The 13,737-nt window shown below is 55.5% G+C and overlaps 3 protein-coding genes across 3 annotated transcripts; 2 read left to right on the top strand and 1 right to left on the bottom strand.

Moving 5' to 3' along the window:
* Positions 1–520: 520 nt before the first annotated feature.
* BU25DRAFT_457687 (uncharacterized protein) lies at positions 521–2,512 on the bottom strand (the record flags this gene model as incomplete). Its single annotated transcript, XM_033710126.1, has 3 exons — positions 521–757; positions 806–2,359; positions 2,501–2,512. 3 exons carry the CDS (start codon positions 2,510–2,512, stop codon positions 521–523), a joined length of 1,803 nt encoding a protein of 600 aa, XP_033562543.1.
* Positions 2,513–5,355: 2,843 nt separating this feature from the next.
* BU25DRAFT_339475 (uncharacterized protein) lies at positions 5,356–7,436 on the top strand (the record flags this gene model as incomplete). The annotated part of the gene is made up of 2 exons (XM_033702774.1): positions 5,356–6,234; positions 6,294–7,436. 2 exons carry the CDS (start codon positions 5,356–5,358, stop codon positions 7,434–7,436), a joined length of 2,022 nt encoding a protein of 673 aa, XP_033562542.1.
* An 857-nt stretch (positions 7,437–8,293) lies between these two features.
* On the top strand, positions 8,294–13,732 carry BU25DRAFT_390948 (uncharacterized protein). The gene is made up of 6 exons (XM_033704594.1): positions 8,294–9,071; positions 9,183–9,742; positions 9,794–10,596; positions 10,849–10,995; positions 11,111–11,283; positions 11,340–13,732. The coding sequence occupies exons 1-6, from the start codon at positions 8,450–8,452 to the stop codon at positions 13,589–13,591; spliced, it is 4,557 nt and encodes a 1,518-aa protein (XP_033562541.1). The 5' UTR covers positions 8,294–8,449; the 3' UTR covers positions 13,592–13,732.
* The last annotated feature ends 5 nt before the right edge of the window (positions 13,733–13,737 follow it).

Raw genomic sequence — 13,737 nt, 5'->3', positions numbered from 1 at the left:
TCCAAGACTGAACCAAAGTGACAAGAAGCCAGAAAGCTTGCTAAGAAAACCTTTCCACGCCGTGATGTAAGGGGGATTAAAAACTGATGTGCTGTGCTGATGTTCATGACTTCGTGTCATCGTGATGTATCCGCCACGCTCGCAATGCTGAAAATATACTCAGAAGGGAAATGGTACTGTGATGGCGCTATGCTCGCTATGCTGGGTGGCGAGAGCGCTTGTGGGGCAGCCTGGAGACTGTCAGACCAAGAAGCCGTAGTTGCCAAATGATGGTCGAGCTGCTGAAGGTTGAGGTTGTTGCTGGTGTTGACTATGGTCCAGAAAGCCGCCAAAACGCCACGTGCTACTGTCGGGAAACAATAAACAAGAATGAAGGAGATTCCGATGATGACCATGTTGGTGGTTGCTGGAGGTAGCAACGTTCTGGTGGGAGATCAAGTGCGCTGTCATGCGACACCTGCGAGCTCGTCAGAACAGGTGTCAAAGTCAAGGGTCAGTGTGAAGGCAAGCGAGGAAGTATTCACTTTCGTCTCCACGTTTGACCAGCAAGACTGTCCCTCGAGGCGAAGGGGAGCTGGAAGCCCTTTGCGATCTCCGTCTCGACAAAGATGGACGCGCGCTTGTAACGCTTGTCGGTGTATTTCTCGTAAACGGCGGCGTGGTGCTTCTGAGGGTTGTCGCAGCACTCCATTATACAAGAGACAAGCTGTCGTAGCTGGCTCAGAGTGTAGCCAGAGTAGTGGACGTGGGCTTGAGACTGGTGTTTGTTAGCTTATGTTCGAACGAAGCAGGCACGATTACATACCCAGTCGCCCTTCTTCAGCATGAAGCGGGCCAGACAATGAGCGCCAGCAGCTAGAAAGCTTGGGGCGCAGCTGACGAAGCGCTCGTCCATGACTGTGATCTCAAGGAAGTACTTGGCTAAGGTTCGTGTCTCTAGGTCATAATCGTCCGCCTTGCTGATGCGGCGCAGGAAGCTCATCGGCCCTGGCCAACCGAGCTCGAACTGCAGCATGCTGAGCATGAAGCGCTCAGCCTTGAGAACTTCGTCACTAGTGTAGGCACCGTCGACCATGTACACAATCTCTTGAACCGAAGGGCAGTTGATCTCCTCGTACTTGGCAGCAACGAACAGAGCAGTGGCGCCGACAAGCTGGAGCTTGCCCAAAGAAACGACCTTTGCAGAAAGAAAACGATCGACGTAGTTGACTGCAAGGAAGAGTGTCTCAGGCAAGAGCGTGAAACGGTTGTGAACCTGGACAAGCCAGTCCATAAGCACCGATCGCATTGACCATTGGATCTCGGCTTGGTGGTCCATGTAGTTGGCGTTCGGCTTCATCTTCTCTTCGAGGGAGTGCATGTACTCGAAAATTTCGTCGCCATACTCAGCGACCATCGATGTGTCCCACTGCTCGTCTTCAACGTCCTCAGGAGACCTGTGCAGCTCGACGAACTGCTTTGCGGCCTCAAGCTCACGCTGTGTCTTTGCTGTGATGCGCGGCGCAAGAACCAATGTAACCCCACCAGTGGTGTTGTCGCCGCGCGAACGAAGAGACCTTGCAGTTGTATACCCATCGGCATCATAGTACTCTTCCTCATCATCTTCATCCCAGTACTCCTCTTGATTGAGCTTTGCAAGCTCTTCATTGCGTTCCTGTTCAATGACACGTGCTTGCTCCTCGAGAGCATCAAGATACTCGTACTTCTCTTCCGCGTCGACCTTGACCGCCTTCTCTTGTTCTTGCGCAGGGATATTGACCTCAGTCTCGATTGGGCGAACAGCTGCTGGCTCTGTTGCTACTGGCGCACGGTCCTCAATCGGAAATGAGGTGGCCCGCGACGTCAATGCTTGCCGTGTTGGGGCAGTTGTTGTGGTGGTCTCAGGGATGATCTCAGCCTTAGACTCGTGGAAAACGGTGGTCGGCTTCTTCGTTATGGTCTTGCGAGCATTGGTAGAGGCCTCAATGGTGACGTGCTTTGGGATAGCAGACTCGACTGACTCAGTGCTGATCGATGTGTTCGTTCTCGCGGTGATAGTCGACAGAGGTCGCTGCGCTGGTCGTAGCAATGCGCCGGGTTTCTCCAGCTCCTTAATCAAGACCACTGCAGGGTCCTTCAGCATTAGAGACTCCTTCTTCTTGCCAGCAAGGTGGATGTCGTCCTTCGCAACGGGTTGCCTCGTAGTGTTGCTGACATCTGCAAAAGGGGCCCGCTTAGCGGCCGGCTTAATGGCTCCAGCTGGCATTGAGAGTCCGTTCAGTGCAGACACCGACTTGCCCTGCTTAAGAGCTTTCCCGGCTGGTAACTGAGGCGGCACGTTCTCGTCGCGCACACGAAGACCTCGCGAAGGGCGTTGTGGCTACAAGAGAAGTGAGTTAGTGAGTGTCGAGATGTACGTTGAGGAAACTTCTGATATCCAACTCAAACGGGCGTCGGTAAACAACAGGCTAGTCGCACGGTCCGCCACAAGGTGAAGGCGGAGAGGAGGCAGCGCACTCACCTTTGCGTCCATTTTGCTGTGTATCTGTCAATTGATGTTAATAGTCCCTCAGATGGATGTTGGTCTCGGCAGCGATCGCGAACGAAATGAGTGTTGGCGACGAGCTCGATAGGGGCGGCGCTGGTGTCGAAGCGCTACAAAACAGAGGGCGATATAACAAAACTCTCCATTTAACTTGGCGGCAATGAGATACTCGGACAACTGTTGTCGGGTGACGCGAGACGTGGTGGTGACAACAGCAGCCGGGCTGGATGCAAAGTATATATGGAGACGGGTTGAGCTCTGTAAACAACAAACAGAGGCCCGGACATCGAATCAACATGCTAGCTCGAGCTATGCGACGCTTCGCCGGAACGGGCGCTAGCGTGCCTTCCAGAGCAACGGCGATGTCATAAAACGCGTCCACCGAGAGAACAACGAAAAGCCCTTCCTCAATGTGCTACCCCACACACCGCAGATGAATTCTCAACAAATTATCCTGGATATCCACAAAACATCCATAGTCTTTCAGTAATTTGAGAATGAATTCCGGCACTTGTGCTGAGAGATATGGCGTTGGGGACCCCAGCTGTCAGGAGACGCGCCAAGAACCCTGAATTTGACGCCTTTCACACACGACCGCACGTGATGCAGCTCATGATCTCAGACTTCTCGACAACACTTGCAACTGCCCGAATATGTTTCAGAAAGGTGTGGTCGCACTCGCGAAAGACTTCGGATGTTGTTGCGATCGCTGCGCCGCCATCCCCGCCGGCCAGAAGTGGCCCACAATGTGCAGCGCACAGCCAACCATCCAGCGCACTGCCTCTAAGTTTCAAACCTGCCGCCTGCTGTCATCTGGCCCTGGCGCCATCGCTCCAAGTCGCCTTGTGAAAGGAGGTTTGCTTTGTATTTGCCTGGAAGCCCTTGCTTGTTTGTTGTTGTCGCAAATCGTTCGCGTGCTTTGTCTCCCCGCGGGCACTGAGGAGTGGGCCGAGAGCTTCACCGACACATCACCGACACAATCCGTCGCTCTGACGAGACGGCGCTGTGTCCACATGTCAAAGATCGGCCTGTCAAAAGGTCCGCGACTGCTTTCCCGCGCTCAGATGGCTTGCGCAAAGTGCGGGAGAGCCACAATTCATGGTTGACCCCTCATCGTTCTCGGCCAACTATCCATGCCACAAAGCTACAAGTCTACCTGCGGCGCTACTCATGTCTGGCTTGGCTGCTCGTTCACTTGCATGCAGGGTGGAGAATTTCAGTAGCACGATCATTCAGGGAATCGTCGCTGAAGTCGCAAACCGAAAGCGCTAGAGTATGCTGCTCATACAAGTGGGTCGCATACTGCGACTTTGCGATCGTGCTGTCACAGAATTATCCACAACAGCAGACCAAGTTCAGAACGTTCTGGTGGGGCGCATGCCTCCAAACACAATCAATATGTACGGAAAGTTCAGGCGATCACGTCGACAGTTGTCATCCAAGGAGTGATCCCCACAGAATGTGTTTTGCATTGACCGTTGCGCGGAGATTTCTCCAATAGACGCCAAGAATCAGCTGCCAACGAAGCCCCAGCGCTTCCCTCGATCTGGGGAACGGGAGGTGTCTGGTCTGCCTAATTATATCCGTACCATATGGCGTCTCTGATATCGAGTTCTTGAAGTACCCTGGAGGAGTTTATATTGCGCATCAGGGTGCTCGTTCTGTCCACACTGGAGCTAGGGAACGAGCCAACAAAGCGGCGTATCAGCTCGGGCAGCCAAGTCCGATGTATTGTCGAGCACGGTGGTAGCGAGTCTCGGAGTTCTTTGCGCAGACTGCTTGTTATCATGTCCAACTAGTCATTTGCTTGCCCTACTCTATGCCCGTGAGGTTCAATGTCTGGGCGCATAGGTGCCGCCCTGAGACTCTACATAACGTCGAATAGCATGCGCCAACGAAGCAACAGATAGTTCTAGTAATGTGTACATGCTATAAACTCCTAATTCAGCATACTATGATAGGTCCACTGAGCCTACCTCGGGGCGTGGGGGCAGCATGGGCGTGATGCGCTCGCGGCTGTACGAAGATGGGATGAATGCGCTTGGAGAAGAACGCTCACATAGCAGTACATATACCATTAGAACTGATTCTCACTGCAAAGGCGACCAGCAATCTGTAGGGTTGACAGTCGTAGGAAGGCGCATTGTTGCCGCTCAAGCATTCCCAAGTCGCTGGCGTCGTGGTCATGTCGGAAGGTCATTAGCGAATGACCACCCCAACGCACTCCTCTTCCTCTCCACACCACCTTCCAGAGCCAACACAACCACTCTCGTAAGTCTCCAGCGCCCTCGTCCGCTATACAGTGCCCTTGGAACCGCCATTCAGCACTCTCATGGCCCCAATCTTGCTGGGCGCACTCGACCGCTAACCCGGTGCCTCAGCCAGCGGCGGTACACATCGCAAACCCCCAGTAGAGCCTGTTTGGCTTCACATACACTACAGCCGGTATGTATGTCTCTCAGTATGCCCATGCGATCGCTCCAGCACATGCAGTTGTCTCTGATGGCGGCCCCTTGGGCCTTCAACCCTGCTGTCACCGGCTTCCCTCAGGACGGCCCATCCGGCAGTGGTGACGACGTCCCATACCATCAAAGCCATCAAAGCCTCTCGGGGCCATCATGTGGAGCGCCGAGTATCATACAAACTGTCATTAAAGGCCATCTACTGACAGGCCATCTCCCAGACACGATATTCGATTACCCTCCCCTCCGACAGCCATTCGCTCCGAGGCCCTTGCGACACCGGCAGGATCGGTCAATCATCCGCGCCCATATACACTTAGCCTCGTTGTGAAGGCTATAGAGCCGGACTCTGGTATCAGGAGCCGTGGTATGCAAGTCTCCCACCTCCTTGCGCAACCTCGGGTGTCGAGCGCAAGATCCACCACCGAAAGCATCGAAGGCCGTGCTGCGGGCCACCACCACAACTCGAGGCATTCTGTCTCAGACTACGATATGCTTGCACAGGAACGTGACTCCAGCATGATGGGCGTCTATCCTAGTACGGAGACGGCCTCAGCGCACGATTCTCTATCGCCCTCCAAGCAGGTGCCGTCCAAGCAGGTCAGCTTTGAGCTTCTGCTTCCTCAGTCCCCCCAGCACCGGGCTCGACTGCCAATGAGGGTGAACATCTTCCCTCACGATACGACTGATTCGATCATTACAACGGTCAAGAATTTCTACGGACTGTATGAGCGCAGGGGCGTCATCTTTGAGGACCGTCATGGCAACATCCTGATTGCGAGGTATGAGAACTTCGACCATGGCATGGTCGTCTACGTACGAGTCTCAACAGAAGATCCTGATGCAGATGACTACTCGCCTGCCCCTCGCCAGCTGACAGTATCTCCTCGTCGTCCTCATCACCTCTTGGAAGACGGCTTCCAAATGCTCCCACCAAACCTCAACCAGCAGCTTGGCTCAAGGGCAGGCTCGCGCTCTGGACGTCAGAGCCAGTCCCCACACCCTCGCGGTAGGAGGAGTGCTTCAGCTGCAACCCACTCTCGACGCAACCGCCCAACTGTCAAGAGTCGTGGAAACAGCTCCCATGGTAGCTTCGCTGAACAGCACGGCGAGTACAGTGACAGCGATGGCGACGGCTCTGTTACCAGCTCGCGCCGCTCTCGTAAAGAGCCTCTGGCAAGCGCTGACATCAGTGTCGATAACATTGTCGAGGGTGGTCGTCGCAAACGAGCGAAGTTTGACAGCTCCGTAAGTGTTTCTCGACTGGCTATATTGTGCATACTTTCTGACACCAGCTCCTCGTTCAGGAGCTACCTCTTTTCGTTCCTCCTCAGGTCCCAATGACCAACTCCATCTCGTCCGTCTCTCCTCAGCGCCGAATCAGCGGTAACGTGGCCGGTTCACCATACTCTATGAACAACCAGCAGACATTCTCATACTCGCACCCGCTTCCTTCGCCGCAGAGCTACGGCCAGGGTGACAGCTCATACATGTCGAATGGGCTCGTTACGCCGTACTCAATGTCCAGTGGTACAGCAGGATACAAGCCACGCCAGTACACGCACCGCTACTCCAACAGTGGTGGAGTCCTGCCAACGCCTGAGCACACTCTGAGTGTCATCTCTGACGAAGATGTCGCCCGCCAGCTCATGCGTCTAGGAGATGCTTCCAACTTCTCCACACACGGTCGCACCTCCACCTCAACTCTCGACGATACCTTCAGCGGCAAGGCTGATGCTGCTTCCTCCAGCGATGAGAGCGACGACGGTAGCCACAATGGCAGCGAACTTCCTCCTCTGCCATACACAATGGAGCGAGCGAACAACCCTGCCCGTGCTTACGATAATGGATTCAGCAGTGGCGATGAGTACGACGACAACAATGACTCCTTTAAGGGAGAGAGCGACGATGTCGTGCTTGATCAGCAAAACGACGCCCGAGTCCAGTTCGGCGTGCCAAAGGTCCGCTCTTCTGTCTTGGCTAAGCCTGGCAAGCCTGCGAAGCCACGCACGCTCTCAACCAAGTCCAAGGCAAAGACCAACGGCACCACCAAGCCGCCCATGTCTCCGACCTCACTGCCTTCGCAGTCGCGCAAGGCGTCAACTGCCTCACTCAACTTTCAGCATCAATTTGGTGCTGATGACGAGGACCTTTCGTCCAAACCACGTTGCCAACGATGCCGTAAAAGTAAGAAGGGTTGCGATCGTCAGAGACCTTGCCAGCGTTGCAAGGATGCCGGCATTGGTGCCGAGGGCTGTGTCAGTGAGGACGAGGGCAATGGTCGCAAGGGGCGTTATGGACGCCACATGGGAGTGTCAGTCAAGACAGCTCCAGCTACAACCTCCATGGGCCCGCCGCCCATGCACGAGCACCACAGCATGCCAGTCGACGCTTCACACTTTGCGCTCACTGCCAGCGCTCTCGACAAGAGCAAGAAGCGCAAGAGGTGACATGGTTACTGAACTTCTGCTCGCAGAACAACTGGACACGCTGGCACATTGCTACTATATCATTCTTTCGCTTGCCAGCTCCCGCCTGTCCTTCAGCACTTCTATGGCACATCTCTGCGTTGCCTAAGATGACTCTCGTTCTGCGCTTGTTTGAATAGCTCGTTCAGCGCCGCGATGCTTTGTTTTCCAGCTTCGCCAAAAGCCATCCTTACACAAGCTGATTTCCATATGTCTCAAGTTGGAGTTGTATTTTCCAGGACTGGCTCTATGTTGGCGCTATGGAGAGGGAGAGATTGAGTAGGGTATAGATGGTTGGTGGTTTAGGAACAGGTTGGGAAGATTGTCTGGATTGGCAAAAGTGCTTCGGCAGCCCATTTCATTTGTCTCTCACCTACCGATTCGGAGTTGGCACCGTTGCGATATTTAGTCTAAGATACGGTATCGAATGACTCCTTAACATTGAATGACGTCTGAAGTGAGGTGCACGAGCAACCGGTGAGCCGTATTGACCAGTAACCGAGGGTCTAATTGGGCTTAGTGATGTACTACCACGGGAAATACCTCATCTGTTACGTGCACTGTGAGCCTTGAAATGATCATCACCATGTGTAGGAGCGAAGCATCGAGATGATCAGAGACACAGCTGTACAAGGCTGACATTGTACCTGAGCTGCCGACGTGGAGAGACAGAATCTATTTTCGTCTCGGCTCGGTCTTGGAGTTGCGATAGGAACGGCTTGAGGCAGAGTGGGGCAAGCGCAGCCACACTGCCGGAGCCTAGGTGTTGGCCAATGGGGCGCGGACGGCCTGAATCCCTTAACGAGTGTGAAGGTCAATCAGAATTATACATGGCGCAGCCTTGAACGGCCTCTGTGTACGAATGTCTGCTTGAAGGCCTCTACGCTCGCTGTTCGTTTGTACCGCTCGCTGTCTCTCTTGTCACCCAGCAGCCACACCTGCCAACACCCTTCCTAGCGCAGATCATCGCTCCACAATTGTCCAGCCTCAACGCAATGGCTGAAGTCGAACCACAGAGCATCAAGTCGCGCATCGCGGCCCTGAACCTTGAAAAGGTCCACGCACCTGCTCCTGGCTTGCGACCGACATACAGCTACGATGCAGTCACCACCGCGAAGAAGAAACCGCCCCCACCTCCCCCGGCGCAACGGCCTCCTCAGCTGCGCTCCCAGACCGCGAACAACCCTCCAGTGCTCGACAGCGCGACTGCCTCCACGCATCGCATAGGCAATCAGCCGCAAACAGAGAAGCCCGCTCCGCGGGTCTCTCCTGCGCTCCCACCACGTCCACCGCCCCGAACCACCAGCCAGCAGTCGCCAGCCTTACCACCGCGCAAGTCCTCCGACCGCAGCGTGGCTCGGCGCGAGTCTTCTGAGTCTATATCCACGATCGCCTCGGGCGTCTCGACACTGTCACTGGGTTCGGTCAAGACAAACGGCAGCAATGGGAGCGTACTGTACCAGGTGCGCGCGCCGGCGTACGACCCTTCGAAACTGCCCCCTCTGCCACCGAAGAAACAGGAGGAGCAGAAGAGTGCTACGAGGGCGGCTATGACTTCGAAGAAGAGTGTTGTTGTCAGTCGGGAGTTGCCGCCTCAACTCAAAACGTCAGCTCCAGGTGAGTGCCCCGAATACCTCCTCGATGCCTTGCGACTGCACGGTCCATGGTCGCAAGGACCATGTCATGCGCGTGTCTGCCGTCTTATTACAGCTTACTGACGACCTCCAGCGTTGCCCTCGAGACCATCGCTACCACCTAGACAGTCTACAAATGCATCAGAATGCTCGCCTGAGAGGCAAGTACCAGCACTACCCTCTCGACCTACAACAACCACCCAAGTCAAGCGAGCCATCGTACCACCACCGCAACGATCCGCCCTCTCGTTCGGGTTCAACAACAAATCTACAGTGGAGCCGCCTCCTGTACCCTTGAGTCGACCAGTACCAGCTCCTAATGCAGGTGTGCCGCCTCCGATCCCCACGTCGTCGAGACCTAACTTTGATGCGATTATGGCATCGAAGCCAAAGCCAGGGGCGGTCGCCCAATGCCTCATATGTCGCGACTTCTCAGGGCCGGACAACCATGCTGCCAGGTTTCCTCGGCAACAGCTACCCTCGTCAGATGTCGGCTATCTTGCTGATCAACTTTGTGCCCCGTTCTCGTCAGCCACTGACAAGGCGAGAGCCATTTTCACGTGGCTACATCACAACGTCGATTACGATGTCAAGAACTTCTTCGCTGGCACCATCCAACCGTCAACACCAGAGAAAACGATCACGAGTGGCATGGTATGTATAGCAAAATCTAAAAGTCCGAGTTCGACTACTGACAACCTCCAGGCTGTATGTGAAGGCTATGCTGGTCTTTTCGCAGCTCTTGCGCTCAAAGCAGGACTCGAATGCATTGTGATCTCGGGTGCAAGCAAAGGCTTCGGGCATGCCCCGATGGGTCCCAACGATGCATTACCACCCTACAAGATGACGCACGCCTGGAACGCTTGTCGCATTGACAACGGTGTATGGAAGCTCGTCGATCCCTGCTGGGGTGCCGGTCACCTTGGTTGTCAACTTAAGAACGAAGGCTACAAGCGATCCTTCAGTGCTCAAGAGTTCACGTCGTCCAACATCGACTTCGGCATGAGACATTTCCCTGGAGATACCTCACAACAGTTTCGTGAAGACGGACGTGTGCTCTCGTACGAAGACTTCATGAGAGATGATGCAGGCGGCAGACTGATGATCTTCGAGGGCGTTAAGAATGAGGGTCTTGGCGAGCGCACTTTCCAGCCTGCGCAGCTCAACATCAAAGTCCATGACCCAGCCGGTCCGCCTGTCATCCGCTTCCAGTTCGCCTCCGTCTGTGAGCACTGGGATAATGCACGACACGGGAAGGGCGCGCCATATGTCATGTTGCTGTCCATCGGTGGGGTTGATGGCCGGAAATCTGAATACCGTCCCTTTAGTACGAACGGACAGGTTTGGTGGCTTGATATCAATCGCGCTGAATTGGGGTGTGCGGGTCAGAAGGTCAACGTGTATGCAGTGACGGAGTTCTGCAAGAAGGACGCACGAGGCTTGACGTACGAGCAGTGGAACAACAAGACGGCCTATAGTTGCCAGTTTGGAGGCATTGCGATGTGGCAGTTGGTTTGATGCGGATGATACTGAAGGCTTCCGAGCCGGAGAAGCTGTTTGATGATATGGATACCCTGGGCCTCAAGCATAGATAATCGTAATGAAGATATGGTCACAAATACTTGAAATTTGTTCAGTGGACACATCACGATGCAAGTAGTGGACTGTACACGTTTCGTGTGAATTGATGTTCTGGGGTGGATGTTGTGAATTTACTGTCGATTACAGGTTCATCTTCAACGGTGAAAGAGCACCTGAAGACTTCTTGGATCATGGCTCACCACAATTCCTTCCCATCCTCATTTCCCAGATAGCCCAAAGCCGTGTGCCGAGGGTCGTTCTCGAATTCAAGGCCGAAAATTGATAGACTTCGACACTCGATTGTCTAGCAGTTATCTGCAAGCGGTGTAACATCAGAGCCGTTGATGTGGCTTTACGCTAGAGAAAGCTTGGCCTTTTCAATCCCTGCGCGCTCGTCTCTCTCGACGCACGACTACACCTCCTACGCCGCCAGTTCCGGAGAGGTCGTCAAAGCCAGCACCTCCAAAGCTCCCGTCCGAACCCTTCAGCAATCATGGCGTCGGGCTTCATCGGTATCTCGGTCATCGTCACTCTGCAGAACCCGCCAAACACGCTCGTACACGGCGTGGTCGCGGCCGTTAACCCGCAGAATGCCACTTTGACCCTGCAGGATGGTGCGTTCTCGTGTCGCCATGCTCACACGCGCCTTTGTGCTGATTGTTACGTCCAGTGTACTTTCCTGCAAGCGGCCACCGCCTCAACTCGTACAATGTCGAAGGGCACGCGATCGCCGACATAAAAGTCAACGTACCCGCGCCCGCGCCCGCGCCTGCTGCCCAGCAGGCTGCCCCGCCTCGCTCGAACCCTACACCGTACGCGCAGTATCCGTCGAACCATGTGCAGCAGCCTCCGCGACAGTTGGCTCAGCAGTATGGCAGTCAGCCTGCTACGCAACAGCCCACCCAGGGCGTCGGCCAGCCTGCGCCCCAGCCTGTAGCCCAAGCACAGCCAGCACCCTTCGTCGACCCCGCGATCCTCAGCATGGGCAAGCGAGCGCCGCGCGCTCCAGCCTCCAGCCTCCCCGTGACTGCGCTGCCCCAAGAAGCTCCTGCCACGCCCATCAAGCCTGTGGCTGCTACGACTGCTGCGCCTCCAGCCAAAACCACGTCCCCCTTCATTGGGCAGGCGAAGCGAGGCAGTGTCGCGAAGCAGAGTGCAGCGACGCTGGCAGGCCCGTTCTCGTCACTCGATATCGCGGACGCCGAGGAGGCTGACAGCGAGACGAAGACAGCCATGCCGACAGTGCGACGAGCAAGTATCAATAAGACTAGGAACGGCAAGCCGATGGAGGACGTGAGCCCAGAGAAGAACGACGATGGAGGCAAGAGGACAAGGAGAGGCGGCAAATCTCGTAAGAAGGAACTTGCAGCCCAGGAAAGGAGGAACGGTAGCGACAACCCAACCAAGGGCAACGGCTGGAGGAGCACCCCGATGCTTCAGGCTGTTGAGGAGCCTCAGACGCGCACCCCTGGCGTAATTGCTGGCAGGGTTGGGCTTGAGGCAGCAAATGCTTCTGTGCGCAAGTCGCGGCGGCAGAAAGCGCTTGACGCTACAAACGGATGGGCCACAGAAGATGCCACCGATGTTCAGGACATGCCTGAATTCGACTTTCAAGCTAACCTCTCGAAGTTCGACAAGCGCACTGTATTCGACCAGATTCGGAATGAGGACACGACCGCAGACGAGGACCGTCTTGTCAGCTTCAACCGACTCGCACGACCAGGGACACATGGTGGCAAGAACCTACACCCCACGGAGAACGTATTGGACAACGCGAAGGCAAAGAGCACTTCGAACACAAGCTCCGAGGACGACTCGGATATTGGAAGCCGTAATTCCAGGCGCGCCATGTCTCGAGCTTCTGTGTCTGTGAAGAGAGCGCCGACAAGACAGGGTAGCGGAATCCAAGCTGGTCATTTGGAGATGCTAGGCTCTGGGCTACTACCACGTACAAACCGCTCTCTCATCGGCACCCAATACGCATCCTCGCACGGTGCTACTGGAAGCCCGAAATTAGGGAAGATTGCCACCCCCCCGGACTCGCCATTCGATTCAAGCTCGAAGGGATGTCTACGCCTCGTCACCAACAACCGCAAATGCCACACCGTCACACCCGGCGGTATGCTTGCAGTTGAGGAGATGGCTGAATTTGAATTTGGTCTCACTGAGGAACTCATCGCCGAAAATGCGGGACGCGGTATCGCAGAAGTCACACTCAAAGCCATCAACCCTGGCGGCCAGCGCCTCTCTCGCGAAAATCCCAACGCGCGCCCCGTCATCGTCGTGCTTGCAGGGAACCACCGCGGCGGCGCGCGAGCCATCGCAGCAGCGCGGCATCTCCTCGCGCGCGGACCTAAAGTCATGGTCGCCTTGCTCGGCTTCGAGCGCAACGCAGACTGGGACCGCGACGTGCGACGGCAAGTCGATCTGTTCAAGAAGTTCGGCGGTTCAGTGCGCGCCTGGTCCGACACAGAGGGCGCGCTGAAACGCCTCCACGCACCTCCCGAACTCATCATCGACGCGCTACTCGGCCGACATAAAGAATTCGATGCCCTCGGCGAAGCCGACAGAGCCACCGTTCTCAGCATCGTCGGCTGGGCGAACAAGTCCCGCGCTGCTGTGCTCGCTGTCGAAACACCGTCTGGTGTTGCTGGATCGACGGGTGAGGTCGCTATCCTTGAAGGCGAGCCCCTGGAGGTCCGGGCCAAGTACATTGTGTGTCTTGGTGCGCCAAGGAGCGGGTTGGTGAGGGCGCTGCAAAATGGCGCTGGGCGCGATCCGGCGTGGAGTGTTTGGCTGGTTGACATTGGGGTCAACAAGCCCTGGCGGAATGCGGGGATTAGTGGAGGGAAGGGGATTAAGTTCGATGAGCACTGGGTTGTGCAGGCGAGGTTTGTGGAGGATGGAGAGGGAAGAGCGTAGAACGGTGGGAGTGTATGGTGATTTGGTTTCATGCATTGCGTGGGCGTTTGATGGAGCGTTGGATACGCTGCTCACAGGAAGGAAAATATAGATACCAGAAGCCCAAGGAGGCATAACTTAGCAATTGAAGTACTCAAGACGTTAAC

The sequence above is a fragment of the Macroventuria anomochaeta genome, assembly GCF_010093625.1.
Source record: "Macroventuria anomochaeta strain CBS 525.71 unplaced genomic scaffold BU25scaffold_13, whole genome shotgun sequence".
Classification (NCBI taxonomy): domain Eukaryota; kingdom Fungi; phylum Ascomycota; class Dothideomycetes; order Pleosporales; family Didymellaceae; genus Macroventuria; species Macroventuria anomochaeta.
This window is presented reverse-complemented; position numbering and strand designations above follow the sequence as displayed.

Bases quoted from the DNA above. Each gene is read 5' to 3' on its own strand.
- BU25DRAFT_390948 (XM_033704594.1), top strand. From the start codon at position 8,450: ATGGCTGAAGTCGAACCACAGAGCATCAAGTCGCGCATCGCGGCCCTG. The intron at 9,743-9,793 runs GTATGTATAGCA...GACAACCTCCAG, and splicing joins AAACGATCACGAGTGGCATG to GCTGTATGTGAAGGCTATGC. The intron at 11,284-11,339 runs GTGCGTTCTCGT...TGTTACGTCCAG, and splicing joins CACTTTGACCCTGCAGGATG to TGTACTTTCCTGCAAGCGGC.